The 15,295-nt window shown below is 37.3% G+C and overlaps 1 protein-coding gene across 2 annotated transcripts; it reads right to left on the bottom strand.

Moving 5' to 3' along the window:
• Positions 1 to 1,804: 1,804 nt before the first annotated feature.
• TGDS (TDP-glucose 4,6-dehydratase) lies at positions 1,805 to 15,232 on the bottom strand. Of its 2 annotated transcripts, none has more exons than XM_064504685.1 (12): positions 14,930 to 15,232; positions 13,458 to 13,524; positions 12,913 to 12,981; positions 11,274 to 11,364; positions 10,158 to 10,300; positions 8,508 to 8,606; positions 7,518 to 7,577; positions 6,566 to 6,609; positions 6,078 to 6,243; positions 5,502 to 5,560; positions 3,360 to 3,457; positions 1,805 to 2,960 (listed from the first exon to the last, which is right to left on the bottom strand). In XM_064504685.1, the coding sequence occupies exons 1-12, from the start codon at positions 15,094 to 15,096 to the stop codon at positions 2,860 to 2,862; spliced, it is 1,164 nt and encodes a 387-aa protein (XP_064360755.1). In that variant the 5' UTR covers positions 15,097 to 15,232; the 3' UTR covers positions 1,805 to 2,859. The 2 variants fall into 2 exon arrangements, with proteins under 2 accessions (XP_064360755.1, XP_064360761.1); XM_064504691.1 differs by lacking the exon at positions 14,930 to 15,232 and adding an exon at positions 14,758 to 14,916.
• Between the last annotated feature and the right edge of the window lie 63 nt (positions 15,233 to 15,295).

Raw genomic sequence — 15,295 nt, 5'->3', positions numbered from 1 at the left:
CATCCCACTTTTTCAATCAAAGGCCACCTTTACCCTTAAGAAGCCTTCACCAATTTCAGTGACATACATATTTATTCACTTCATTAATTTTCTTATTGGTGTAACTTCAGTTTGTCTTGTGACCCAAATCTTGAGAAAAGGGGGTCAAAGACTGCCTTGTTCACTGTATTTTATGTGGCTATCTTTGTATTGTCCAGATGTTCTTACCTTCCCTGAGTAAAACCAATGAAATAAAGCAAAAACTGTTACACCTCTCCATGTTAGCAGTTCACTAGCTCATCCTTTGTCCATCTCTTTCTACAGCAGAAGCCAGAAGGCTAATAGCAAAACAATCCGTTTTGTTTAACAGTAAAAAGACTTTTCCCTGAAAAAGCAGTTCCTCCCAGAGCATTCACCTGCTAAGGCAACCTGATCTACAGTATCTAAGTAGCTCAAAGCAAAAGCCTCCTGCATAGAAGAAATAGGAAGGGGGGGGGGGGAGGTAAGTAGGAATACTAAGCCAAGATCTCGAAAACTTGGAAGAACTAAATCTTCAAAAGCATTTAAGTAAATCAGGAGAATACTTTCTATTAAAGATTAATAGATCCTTTTGAAAAATCCACTCTAATAATATTTCTTGTTTAGACAGTTACAGAAATGTCACTAAAGACTGTATCTTCATCTTCTAAAAGTTCAGAATATTTTCTAAAGATCTGTTCAAATAATCCAATCATAGGCTAGTCTTGTCCTCTGATTTGGTAACACTTTATCACAGGCTAATTGATTTTTTTATTTTTCAAAAGACTCTCATATTCTAAAGGAGAAAGATGCTTCTTATATCCTGTCTTTTAGCATGAACAGATGTGAAAGATCTATACTTTTACCACATCTCATCTAGTGCAGCTGCCATAGCAAGCATGAGCATAGCTAAAATACATCCTTGCAGCTATTTCTGGCATAGACTTGTAAAATGCAAAGTGATCAGAAAGATATGTTTCTATCTGAAGAAAATGTGGATATTAAGAATGTACTTCAGTATTACCAGAATTTTCTAGTCTGTTTAACAATGAGTTTTAAATGATTTAGTGGTACAAGCCTAGCCTTAGTCCAGTATGCAAAATATGCTAATAGAGTATAACATATCAGTGTCCTGTAATTTCTGCCCTTCGCAAATAAAGGTTTGGGATACCAAACCAAGTAGAAGAAACCCCCCAAACACAAGTGTATTGCAATTCTGGTAGAGAACAGCATTATTATCATCCCATGTTGTCGCAGAAAAATCCTCTTCAATATGTTCCTAGACTTTGGAATATGTATTTGTTGCAGAGGTAAGTCCAAAGGCAGCACTACCTGTAAGCTAGACAGATCAGGTAGTATTAAGTTTTAGCATGCAGCTGCTACTGTAATGCTAGCAGGGGCAAAGTTAAGGTATTTTTCCTGCATCTACAGTGGAAAAGACTACTGCAAATATTTGTGTTTTGAGAGTTAACTGTCATTTTTCTGATAGACTTGAGATTTGCAGCAGTGTCAAAATAATAATCAAGAAACAACCTTAGAGGCTAGCAAAGTTTGAGCACACTGCAGCCTTTTAGCCCCATGGAAGCAAAGGGTCTTACACTCATGCCACAGAAACAAACAATTAGGGACTGTGCAAAGTACAAAAGCTACAGTGATTAAAGCATGCAGCAGTCTTCCCTACTTATGTACATTACATCAAAGCCAAAGTAGTGAAGATGCTTTTCTTCAGGACAGGGGAAGAGTTAACTAATAAAAAAACCACCATTACCTACTTTTTCAGCTCATATGTACAGACCTAATTACTTCATTGAGAAAAGCCAGAAACACAGTAACTTTTATTAATAAATCAACTTTGAAAAAGAATGTCATTGACACATTTACAGAATTGAGGTTTCCTCAAAAATTTTACATCAAAACTCAAATAGTTTCATCATTGAAATATTTGGCAGAAGACTTGTGAAACACTTCACTGAATAAGGTGTGCCAACCCACAATTTGCTAGAGAGTGGGAACAAAAAAACACCGTTGAAGCTTTTCTCTGTAAATGGTCCTCATAAAGGAAGATGCATCATTTGAATGCTAACTGTATTACAGTATTTCAAGCTTGTTACAGTTAAAGAAATAAGGAAGAAGGAAATTAACAGAGTCCACAATAAACAGATGACATCTAAATCAGACACTGAAGTTTTTTGGTTTTTTTAAACTTCCTTTTTTGGGTGGGGGGGCAGAAGGAAGAGAAGACAAGCGGGGGAAGGAAGAGACATTTAAAGTTAGAGTAGGCAACAGTCTTTAACAGTCACCTACAGAAAGTAATACTGCATCAACAGAGAAAAGGATCGCGAAGGATCTGGGATTCATATCTAGCTTTTATCAATCGAGTTATACTCTTCAGAATATAGTATCTTTTCCCCTTAATTAAAAATAGAAACACTTCACTGTGACAGAATATATTACACTGCAAAAAACAGAATAATATAGATAGAAGATTTCAGAACTAATACAAGTTTTCATTAGAAGTCCCAATAGTTGTAATCACAATATTCTTACTCTAAATGAGTAAGGCAGGTTTGACATCAGCTATACATATTTACAGAATTATAAAAATTCTTCATCTTGTAGAATTCTTTATAAAAAGAAAATCAATACCTAACGAGGATATAATATTGCACCAAGAGCTAAAATTAACAGGTTAAATCTATAAAGTGCTGAAAGCCCTTCTAAACTCATGCGGTATTGTAGTTTTCTATTCATAATGGTTCGCATATCTTGAATACGTAAGAAGTTCATTGTGGTCACTTGATTGCAGACTTCAAAAAAAAGACTGTGTGAGGTAGAATAAATTCCTTCAGGTTGTTTTCCATCTTATGGAACATTAAGCTGTGCAAATGGCTCTGTCACAGGAAAGGGCTCCAAAGCTTTCTCTGCATTCTTCCAGTTGTGAAAGTTTTCTTTGTACCATTCAACTAGTACGAAGAGAATGTTGGTGAATCAAATTGAACAGAATTAACAGCAGGGAAATTCAAAGATTCCATAGGTATCACAAGAGTAACAACAGATTAAGAATTCTTTATACAAAATGTTATTCTGTAAGACCCCAAATATCTACCTTCTTCTTTACAGAGTCCTAATCCAAGACTTACCCTAACATTAAGAGAAATTCATTGTAGTATCTGACGCTATCGTATTGTGATTAATTTTTTTAAAATGGTAAATTCACTATTTAAAGAGGAACCTATTTTATGCAAAATTAAAATCATAAATTCATTCTCCTTAGCTTCTCATTAAGTTATATACCCGTTTTCCCCTTTCCCTTTTCGTCCTCCCATCACATCCAAATTAATTAGTGTAAAAGGTAGTCCTACTTGTTTTCTTTATTCCTTCTTTCCAAGGCACTTTAGGTCTCCATCCTAAGTTGTGCATTTTTTCTGAATTCATTGGGTATCTCAGGTCATTGGTGGGTCTGAGAAAGTATGAAATGCACAGGAAAAACTGTTTGATTAGACTGCTTTATTAATTAGAAGAACAGCACTTTGCACTGTCTTCCAGCCATCATATTACGTATACTTCAATTTTGAAGATTCCCATAACATGAACAGATTGTATTGCTTTCACAAAACATGGCAATTGTGTGCAGCTACAATAATACAATTCAGTTTGAGCAGTCAGCTACTTAGAAGTGACTGGAATAAATATGACAATGTCTTCTTGGCAAAAGGAACACAAAACCCAATCTCTGCCAATGGAATTGTGCTCATCAGTGCACATGCAGTTCCTCAGGCAGTTGTTACACAAGCCAGTGTTTTCTAATGTCAGCATTTCCATTTTTCATTCTGGAAGCCCACAGATATTTACACCCTTCACATTTGAAATTATATATAGAATTCCAAAGCACTGTCATTATAGTGCCTCATTAAACTTAGTAATACTGAATACGTAGAATTCAAAGCTACAAGATTCAACACTGAAAAAGATTCCCTACATTTAAGCATTGCACACATTTCTACTGCCACAATCTAACAGTTAGGTAGTCTAGTCCAGCATTCCTGCAGTACTGGTACTAAAATACTGAATAGTTAAGTTATATGTGCAGAGAGAAGCAAACCATTTATCTGAGTTATTTAAAAATGTTAAACTAAGAAGCAAGAACAGTTTAATTACTGAGCAACTGGTAACAAGGAATCAACATTGAAAGTTTTTAAAAGACACATCCCATGTGGTTAGCTTTCCCAAGTCTATGCTTATTTGTAAGATGAGAGGCAGTGTTCATACTCTCATCAAGACCAGCATGTTTTATATGGGGGAGGTGTTTTCTTAAGAAAACATTCTTAATCTCTCCAGTAAATTACAGATGAGGACTGGGCCTAATACACATCAAGAAACATTTCAGTCTGAATTACAGTGAGACCTACTGAATGCTCATAGGCAAACAAATTGCATGTGGTTCACAAAGTTCCCATGATATATTCAAATCAGATTCTGGAAAGTGCTTTCTTTTCAAAAAAGAACACTTAAAGTCACTGCCAACATATAAATCCCAAGTGAACAGAAAATATCAATCTCAATGTGAACAGAAGGTAAACAACTAATGCAGTACTACTTCCTTTAGTCAACAAGCATCCTAAAAAGCTGATTCAAAGCATTAATTCCCGATGAAACCAACAGAACCACAGATGAGAACTCTAAAGCCCATAATAATAATGCTTAACTGCTATGAGTAGATATTTTATATCTGATCACTTTAGAGCAATACAGAGATGCAAAGTAAGCAGGGACTCATTGTTGCTGCAGAGAAGAAATACAAATAGAGGAACTGAGCCAAACCAAGCCTGAAACTAAGGACAAACAGAAGCACACAGCAAAAGCATATTTATAAAAGCTATCTATTTTTGCAGTTGCCGTAACTTTGGCACCTCAAAGTCTACATTTGATAGTAATTTCACCTTAACATAGGAATCTAAAATTAACTAACTACCTTATGTAAGTGCCTATTTCTCTCTGTGGAGACCGAGTTTTATAAAGCACATCCAAATTTGAACTAGCCCCATTAACTTCAAAATACTAAAGCTAGATGAGAAACAGTGGGAGTCATCTCAAAGTGATGCAGAATGCAACAATGTACTGAAAAAAAAGTCATTAAGAAAAGGTTTAACTACTATGCAAAACTTCATCCTTTCTTAGGGCAGACTTCATTACTGAGAAGTCTGAAGTAAGTTTGAAGACAGCCAGCCTTTGGAGATCAGCAGTACATATTCCTTTTAAATTCAAAACTCCAACCTAAAGATCCAATTAAAAAATGCAGTTCATGTTTTTCTATAAACTGCCCTGTACAGTTCATAGATATAAAATCCATAAAAAGAAGTTACAAAAGCAAAACAACTCTTACTCCCTCAAGAGTTTTCCCATTCTACAGAGCAGAAACTCTTTCACAGAAAAGTTATACTGAGCAAGGGACCCAGAAACTGGCAGAATAAAACTATCCTGCATATGCTTTGCTATTTTCTTACCTGTCTTTGACATAATCCATCCAGTGCTCCATTTCAGATTCTGAACTGGTCTTCTTTATCTGTTAGGGGGAGAACCTGCATATCTTACACTGTCTTTTTACATACATTTAAAAATTAGATTTGTTATCAATATTTAACTCTGTCAACAGAAGCTGTCTTTTGTCTAAACTGAGTTGTCAAACTGCTAAAATTATCAAAACCATTTAGAACAATTCCAGTAATTTTTCTGCCTCATCCACGCTCTTGAACATTCATAACTTAACATTTAGTAGTGCCACATTCTCCAGCAAAAACTGAAGCAGATAGCATAAGAAGTCAAACAGTATTCACTCATTATGCCCCTTACACCCTGTTCAGGATAGCTGATGCAGTAATGCAACACAATGCATGATAGCCTGTACTGCATTTACGTACTATAGCTGCCACAGAAAGGGTAACACATCATTCTAAGACTTTCAAAACTGACCTTTCCCACCTCAAGCACTTAACTATCTCACAGTGCTACAAAAGGTTTACAGTACAACTCTTCATAAGCACAATGACTGCTAAGAAAAAGTATAATAACTGTTTACTTACTAAACAGATTAACTCCTTAGCAAGTTGGGCAATGGACATCTCAAAATTAGTTCCAATGTTATAAATTTCACCTGGCTTCCCCTCCTTTAGAACAGTAAGGAATGCTTCTACTACATCAGTGGCATAAAGGAAATTCCTTCTTTGAAGTCCAGAACCATGAATACAACTTAAAAAACAAGAAAAGGCAAAAGATTCTTGTTAACCTTTTAACAGCAAAATTGCTTAAGATGCAGACTATTAAACTGAATGCTTCTATTTAAAGTTACATGAAGGTATCTTAAATTAAATAGCTTACTTGCATACGACCCTTAAGACTCTTTTGGGGAAAAAAAAAAAAAAAAAAAAAAGAATCCTATTACTAAAGCAAATCACAACATAGTTAAGAAATAGTTTTCTCCAAGCCATATTACCTAATTATGACTGTAATCACAATTTCTGTAGCACAAATACCACACAAAGGAAAAAAAAACCCACAACATGTTACATACCATTTTCTGTTCTGTTGCAACAAAGAGATAAACTTTGGAATAACCTAAACAGACAAGAAAACTGTTACTCCAACTTATTTTAAAAGCTGTTATTCTACAAAGAATATGATGCTTCACCAGTAAGTAACATCAAGCATATTAATAATCTTCAGTATCTTAAGGTTCCCCCCCCCCAAGTCTAGTCAAAGAATGCATCAAGCCTAGAAATTGCAAGCATTCTTTTTTTCCCTGGCATAAGCAGAGTATTTTGTACACTATAGATGCTTTTTCTTAAGTTCAAGACAGGAATAAAGTCATTATAACAATTCTATAGAATACACACAAGCTTAACATTAGATATGCAGCAGAAGGGCTAGTTTCTTTAAGAGTACAGGCCCCTGCAAGATAAGTATGGATAAATGCAAAAAAATAACAAAACACCACAAACACCCACAAGCCATTTTGCTGCACTTCTCCCCATATTTTTGACTGCTGCAGGTTGATTTTATCTACTGGCCTTACAGCTTGGAACACCTGCTTTTACACCTGATATACTGGTCTCTCCCAGTTTACCTTTAAAAACCATGTTTATCTCTGTTATTTAACATCCCCAATGACAGCACATAAAATGTGAATTAACATAATGGGGGGGCGGAGCATTGCTAGACATAGGACAGTTAAACATCCTCTGAAAACTTGAAAAATTGCAGAACAGTTACTGTGGCAATAATCATGTAGATATCTGAAAAGCTCTAACTTATACATGTGTTCCAAATGTCAATAAAGCATCAATCATGTTGATGTGTTAGTATGAGACCAAAACATACAGACACGGCTAAGCACGGACTAACACACTTGCAAGAAAAAACTTTTGGAAAATTAGTACATTCTTATGAAGAAAAAAATAATATATCGCTCTAAAACCTGACTTATACTGTGCCAAAGCTCAGAGTAAAGCATACATTTAACTTACTTTTTCTGGATACTGGTGTGGTCCATAAACATTACTGCTCCGTGTGATAACAACTGGAAACTTAAGAGTATTAAACATGCATGTGATTACGTAAGAAATCAAGTATTTATGAGTAAATAAAATCTGTAGGCTTCCTGCAGATTAATAAATAATAAGCAGCACATACGTAGTGCCCAGTCAAAAATCTGAAATCTGTTATGTACATTAACAAATTACGCTATATAAGCTTCTGTCAAATACACATGGGTCTCTAGTCTCCTCAGCTTGTCATGAGTGACAAATGTTCCTAGTTTCCCAGCATGGTTAGGGATCAACCACAGAACATTACATACATACACATATATATATGTATATATACACACAACTATGTACATATATATGCACGTATGTATGTATATGGTTGACCAGAGTCCTTCTTACTATTTCTTATTCCAGGTAAAGACTTCAGAGTTATTAACACCATAATCAAGTTGACTTGTGTCAAAAGCAACTTTGCAGACGGACATTTACAAGCCAAAAAAAACATAAAGCACTCAAAATTAAATACTCCTGCTTAAAAATAACCCAAATAATACTATCAGTTAAATTTTTCTTTCTTTCCTTTTCTTTAGTTTCACTATAATCCAATCCTTAAACGCAACCTGAATTTTGCACATTTTACTTCTGTATAAACAGATTTCCTTCAAGCTTAACACTTTTTTAAACTGCTAATGTTTTTTTAAACATTTTATCAAAGAGAACATTTTAGACATTACAGTTCAGATGTTAAGAAGTGTTTGAAAATACCTGACCTTTTCCCACCCCCTTTTGCTATCTCCACAAATAAGAGTGATGGATATCCTCTGATCCAACCAAACTACAAAACAAGCAATCAGGAAAGAGGTGGCATTGTGTTATCTATTATCGATTTTTCTTTTATACCCGTAATGCATATAGTACAGATGCTGTTAAGTATGGGCTTTAGAGTTTTTGAAGCTTGCATTAACTTACTTGGTACCTTTCCCAATAAGATTGAACAAAACATTCTGCAGCTGCTTTTGAGGCGGCATAGGGATTTGTTGGACGTTTCGGTGAAGATTCGTCAAATTCCTGCAATCAAAAGAAAAACTTGCATTGCATAATTTCTTTTGCCCAAATAAGACTTAGAAAGTTATAAAACTTCACATTAAAACTACAGCTGCAACTGAAATGAACACCCATAAAGATTCAAGAACAAATCTGAAAAAGTCTCCATTCCTTTAAAACAGATTAACACAAGATGGTCTAGTTATCAAGCACTGGAAGTGGCCAGAATATCAGTGGTAGTATTTTTATACTTCTATCAGAATACCCCAGAGTAGCAGGTCCTCAGCTTTTATCTTTATCAGCATCTCCACGAAGAGGTGCAATCCTCTTCAGAATCATATTGCCACTGAGCACCACACCTAGAAAACTGAGCTCTCAGTTCTAAATAAAATGGATTCTTGCTCCCTTTTCTATAAGCTTTGTTTCTCTAGAGAAAAGCAGAATTTCAGTCCACAGCCCTCTAAAGCAAAGCTTCAACAATTCTGCCCTGTCCCAAAACGGATAGCCTTGTGACTATCCTGACATACCTCAACCATTTTAGTCACTTTTCACTTGTAAAAAGACACAATATTGGACCAAAGGAAGGAGGGACCTTACATCAGCTGAAATGCAACTTAACAATCACCTAAACACAGGAATAAGACACTCACAGTTGTTGTCTGACCTTTGTCTCTGAAATTAATTGACTCAGATTTACCTTTTGACTTTTTATTGAAAAGTCTCCTTAAGACCAGCTGATTTGCAAAGAGGATGAATCCAGACAAATGAGAGTGTCCTTTTCAAGGCCCACAGGCAGAAAATGTTCATTTAAAGTTATATTGGCCAAACTGGTCTACACATAGGAAAACAATATCCTATGCATCATAAAGCCTATAGATTCAAGCTGTGCTGAAGGAGCTGATAAAGACATCAAAGCAATAAGAAAGTGCATAACTTTTCTGAAATACATTGTTTTCACAGACTGGCAGAAGGCACTTTTGTTGTTATTTATGCCTTTAAAAGGACAGACGTGTAATCTTTTCACTGAGCTGAGCTTTCCTTTCCTGAATTAAGGTCAATCATAAATGGACAAGAATCAAAAAGATTTTCACAGAACAAAACACCTGCATACCACTTCCACTAATGCTGGAATCCTTTCCTGTATGATTTGTCAGCATCTACAGTTCTGTTAATATTTCAGCTTGAGTATAAAACCAGTTCCCTGCACGTCACGTTCACAGTCAAGACAACAAAAAAAGAACGAGGTATGTGCATTACTGAAGCCACACAAATGCTCTAAAGCAAAATTTGTATAATACACTTCTCTGACACTACCTGTTAGATATAGTCATGCGTCCTTAACAACCCTAATCTCACAGTAACGTGCATTCAATTTAAAACATGCTATGAAAAATTTGAAGGACAGTTTTGATACTCACCTTTCTACAAAGAATGCATACTAGTTTACAAGTTCAAGCACCATCCAAATTAGTTCGGAGGTCATACATTTAAAGAGGAAAATTACTTGTTTTGTGTATGATTTTCAATATTAAATCCATTAAAGCTAGAAAAACCCTCACACACTTTCAAACTCACCTCATCAATGCTACCTCCATATACCTCATCTGTACTGACATAGACAAACTTCTCCACATTAGCTTCGTATGCAGCAGCGACCAACACGTTAGTGCCATAAACATTCACATAGGTGAACTCCAGCGCATGCCAAAATGAAAGATCTACAATAAACCCAAACAATTCTGATTAAATTAGGCAAACAGAATGAAGAAAAAAAAGGTTCAAGCAAGATACAACCAACCATTAAAATAAGATACGGCTTCCTATTAAATCATGATAAATCACAACCAGGAGCAAAAGTTTGCTGTCTACAGACGTCTGCATTTGAAACAGCATTAGCTAACTTTAATCAACTTTAAGTGGCACCATGACTTTCCTCTAGGAAGGGCCAACCTCAGTAAGAAAAGTATCATTCAAACACAGTTGTAATATGCAGCAATAGATATCCGGCACTGTTGATTAACTAGTAACTGTTTAAATTCTTAGAATTATGCCGCTGATTTAATGACTCTGTGCACATCAATTTTGCCAATTTTGAGAAGTACCATATTTTTCTGGAAAATACTTCATGGACTTTTTTCATGACAAAAGGAATATCATAGGGATATTTCTCATTAACAGTTTCACTGAAGACTGGTATTCTATAGTAGACATTTTTAGGTATAATTCATTTTATCTCTTCCTAGAATCTTGACACCTCCCTCTCAGCTTCTACACTATAGTTTTTGCTTTATGGTTGGACCCAACCAAGTAAAAACTAAAAAGATTACATATGAACTCCTTTTTCAATTGTCTTCTCATCTCTTCTATTACAGTGTCAGTTGCACTAGTGTGTCTAGATAACATTTAAAGTGTAATGTAAAAAATATTATCACTTATGTGGGGTCAAAATGGATAACAGTCAGATGATGCACTTAATATTAAAGCTGTGAACCTCTTAAAAGTCAAAAATACCATGAGACCTTGAATCATATAGTTGATACAATTGGTACAAGGATATATAGTTGGTACAAGGATACAGTTAATTCTGTATCCTTCTTTTATATGAAGGTGAAAAGGATGAAAAGTATCGGTATAGCATTTCAAACAAATGCATCTCATGAACATAATAAGAAAACATGCAACAACGCTCACCTACATGTGTTTGGGCTGCAAAATGAAGGACTATATCAATTTTCTCAGTTTCAAAAAGCTGTTTTATAAAATAAGGTTCACAAATGTCCCCCTAAACAGGAAAAAAAAATCATTAATAAAATTGTTGATAACAAAATAGTAAGCTTTAATTTGTAACAAGTGTCACATAATATAAACCACCACAAAGGAAGCATAGGAAAGTTCTGCAGTAAGAGCAGGTTTCCAAAACCGAAGCGTATATTTTATGTTTGAACCACAGCATTATTCAGCTTTTTCTTTAGTAGCAATAACAGAAAATAAAACTGTCCAACCAAAACACAAAATTATGTCCTGGAAGAGCAAACAAGATTTTCATATCCAAGTTTTTAAATAAAATAATATGCTTTCTTTTACTTATTTATAGATACAAATAAGGCTCCCAATTGAATTTTGGACAATACACCAATGCTATATCTAAAATAAGACCAGATGCAAGTTTCACGCTTTTTGAGCAAAAGCCTCAATCATATTTACTTCATTTCAGGATTTAAATTGTTATTTAACATTAAAAACAAAATCATCTCCCAAACATACACAACAGAAATGCAGCATGTACCTTGAACGATGAAGTTGTAATAAGTTCCCTACACCAAATAAAGAAGTTACTGGAGTCTGGCTGGCAGACAGTGACACCTAGTGGCATTATAGAAAGTGGTGTGGTTCTCTCTTTTGTAAGAGCAGACAAGTGTCTTAAAAAGTTTTTATTATTTTTAGAACAACTGATATATTTGGAAAAAAAAAAAAGTCAAGTGTTTGACACCCAAGCCATCCTTCAGTTTGAAACAGAAGCGGTAGCAGCTTTCAAAGCTAAATGCAACCTGAGAAGAAGTTTTTGATATTTATCAATTGGCTCAGCTTAAAAAAAAGCTAGCTGGGACCTGAGAAGGAGGGATGCTAGGGGGAGGATTGCTCACATATTTTCAAAAACAAGTTAATTAACCAGAAATAGTTCCAATGCACCAACATTTTGAGAAGTTCTCAAGCAACAATTCTAAACAACCACCTCTAAAAAGTACTATATGTCAAAAATGGGAGGAAGTTAAACTGATTTATCTGTTTCTCCGGTAGAGAACAGAACTGAAACACTCCAGTGAGTACTTCAGGCCCATAAATTGCTTTTAAACTGATAGAATTATTAATTATTATTAATGCTACTACGTTTCTGGTAAACTCTTGTAGGCTGAATCTCAGTTTTCCATTTATTTAACTGAAATCCAAACCGGATCTTACTTTTTTAGATATGTTCCTCTTTCTTTAAAGGAATAGCTTTCAGTAAGATTGTATAAATCGATTTTCCTCTAAAAATATGCTTAGACGTAGATTTTGGCTTGGACTACATGAAAGCTAACCTCCACATTGCAGTGGGTGAAATATGCAAAAATATTTTATTAATAAATTGAGTATACAGATGAAAAAAATGCCAGTAGGTCCATTTGAGCACCACGCACAATGACAATGAATTACTAGAAGTAACCTTAACTGTACCATAAAGGGAAGTAGCAGCTTCCGTTTTGGGAAGCTATGGAGACCACATTACCATTACACTAAGATATGAAAGTCTGCCCAAACTTAAGTTTTCTAGAAGAGAAGGCTTTATCACCTGGATAAATTTATAGTTTTCCTTCTCGGAGACAGTTTCAAGATTCTTCAAGCTTGCACAGTAGTCGAGCTAAAAAGAAATACCCACAAAATATCATCAAATTGTCTTTATTGAAGTGAATAAAGAAGCTCAGACCCAACTTAATTAAGCTCATATTTCAAATAAGTTTGAAAATAATGTAAAACCTTCTTTCAAAAGTAAAGCTACTTTGCAAGCAAACATGACAAAGCTTTAAAAAAGCAAAAGTCTGAAAGATATCAGCTTCAATAATTCTCAATTGCTAAACAGAAGCTTAGAACTTCAAAAGCCTCCTCCTATTTTTTTCAATAACAGTAGTACATAATTATATACTACCACCTGATGAGCACAGCATCGTAAGCATGATCAGCAGAGTTACTGTTTCTGTGTAAGAAAAAACAGTCAAACAGTAGTTTAATATAAAAAACCACAACATTCAGGGAAAAAAAAATCAATGCACCACAGCTTGAGTTAAAAAACATTAAAAACAAAGTTTTCCTTAGCAAGAGAGGCAAAAACTCACTTACCTTATCTAGATTTACAATCAGATAATTTGGATAGTTTTTTACAAGAGACACAACTACATGTGAAGCACTGTAGGACAGAAGAAAAACACACATTTTACAACTATATACTTAGTTTTAAAGTAACAAAATGATGAGAACTAACTTTAATAATATCAAATGGGCTGGATTTGGGGGGGAAGCAAAGTTTGCACTCAAAAAGGGAGAAACAGGAATTCACAGAAAAAGAATACAATTTATTTTAAGATGTGTTAACATCAATCGTGACCATAATCACGTACTGCTTAACTAAAAATTGAAGAAAAAGTTAATGCTACAACAAAAGAAAGTAGCACTCACAGCTATCTCAAAAACAAATCTGTTATGTGTTATATCCAATTCTCTTTCTAGACCACTCTTAGGCTCTTCAGCTTATACAAATAACAAAACAGTCAATGCTTCTTTCTTGCAATACAACTCTTAACAATCTACTCTCCATTACTACTCCTAGGTGTGAGAAGAAAGGACTGAGATGCATCTCTTTGGTACACAGCCCTGCATACAAGAAGCTCCCTCACATACTACATCTCTCCCAAATAGATATCCAGCTTCCTATGTAGCTGTTGTGCAAGCAGATTAAAACTGCTTCATGGCCCAACTTCCCTTCTTTCACCAATTTACCTGTAGAGTAAGTGAGAACAGAAAAACCTTCCCCAACATACTTTTTTTTTTTTTTCCTTGCAGATGCTATGTGAGAACTCAGGTTTGGCACGGCTTATTCCTCTCCCCAGTACCCCAAGTTAGGGGTTGCCCACCAAAACCTAGTCCTCTCAGGGCTTCAGCCTCTGGGCATACTGACAGGCTCAGGCTTAAGACTGGACCTTAATGTCTGTCTTACAGCACTGGGGAGTGGAATAGAGGACCAGCAAGGGGCTCAAAGCACAGCCACCCCGTTCAGGCTGCGCACCCTGGGCCAGGCTGACTCCGCCGCTAGCGCCGGGAGGACCCCGCAGGCAGGGGCCCCCCAGGGCACCGCTGCTCACCCCACAGCACTTACTGCCCCAAACTCCGTGACAGGCGCAGACGAGCCCCCCAGGCCCTGAACAGACACGGCCGCGGCCCCACAGCCCGCGGCAAGCTAGCGCTGCCAGGAGCCGGCCGGGGCACCGCCGGGGGAGGGCGGGGCGGAGCGGCTGTTAACCGGCGGGGGCCGGCTCCGCTTCACCGTTAGGAAACGCAACCCCTCCGGGCCCGCCGCCACGTCCCACCCCGCGCCCCTAGGGAGGAGACCCACAGCCCGGGGTCCCCGCGGTCCCCGGCTCACATGAACCCCGCGCCGCCCGTCACCAGCAGCCGCTTCTCAAAGACCGGCGGCGCCGACAGTCCTGGAGCCTCCGACATCGTCCGCGCTTTACGGCAGCCCCCGCCGACTTGGCAGCCCGGCTCCCCTACCGCGCATGCGCGCCGCCACACCGCCGCCTTTCCTCTGAGCTCACGTTTCACGGGGAAGGTTCCGAGTGACTACAAGACTCCGATGGAGGGAGGGGGAGAAAAGTCCTTCCCCTCCCCACACGCGCCTAAACAACCGAGCTCGCTGCCCCTGCGGCGAGCTCCAGGAGCTGCTGCGTGGCGCAGGCGAGGGCGCACCGAGCGCAGCTGCCATGCGTCTAGCTCCGCCCTGCCCCGCGCAGGGCGACAGTGGCGTTTTTACGACGCTGGGCCAACTTACGGCCGAACCCAGCGACGGACACGTCGTAGCAGCGGCGAAACGGACCCGTGTGGCAGAGGAAACAGCAGCGAAGGGGCGAGGGGAGGTGCTAGCTGCTTTGGCCCCGCCCCCTCTCACGGTAACTGCTCGCGCG

The sequence above is a fragment of the Dromaius novaehollandiae genome, chromosome 1 (genome assembly GCF_036370855.1).
Source record: "Dromaius novaehollandiae isolate bDroNov1 chromosome 1, bDroNov1.hap1, whole genome shotgun sequence".
Lineage (NCBI taxonomy): Eukaryota > Metazoa > Chordata > Aves > Casuariiformes > Dromaiidae > Dromaius > Dromaius novaehollandiae.
Note: the sequence above shows the minus strand (reverse complement) of the source record. Positions and strands in the feature narration are given on the sequence as shown.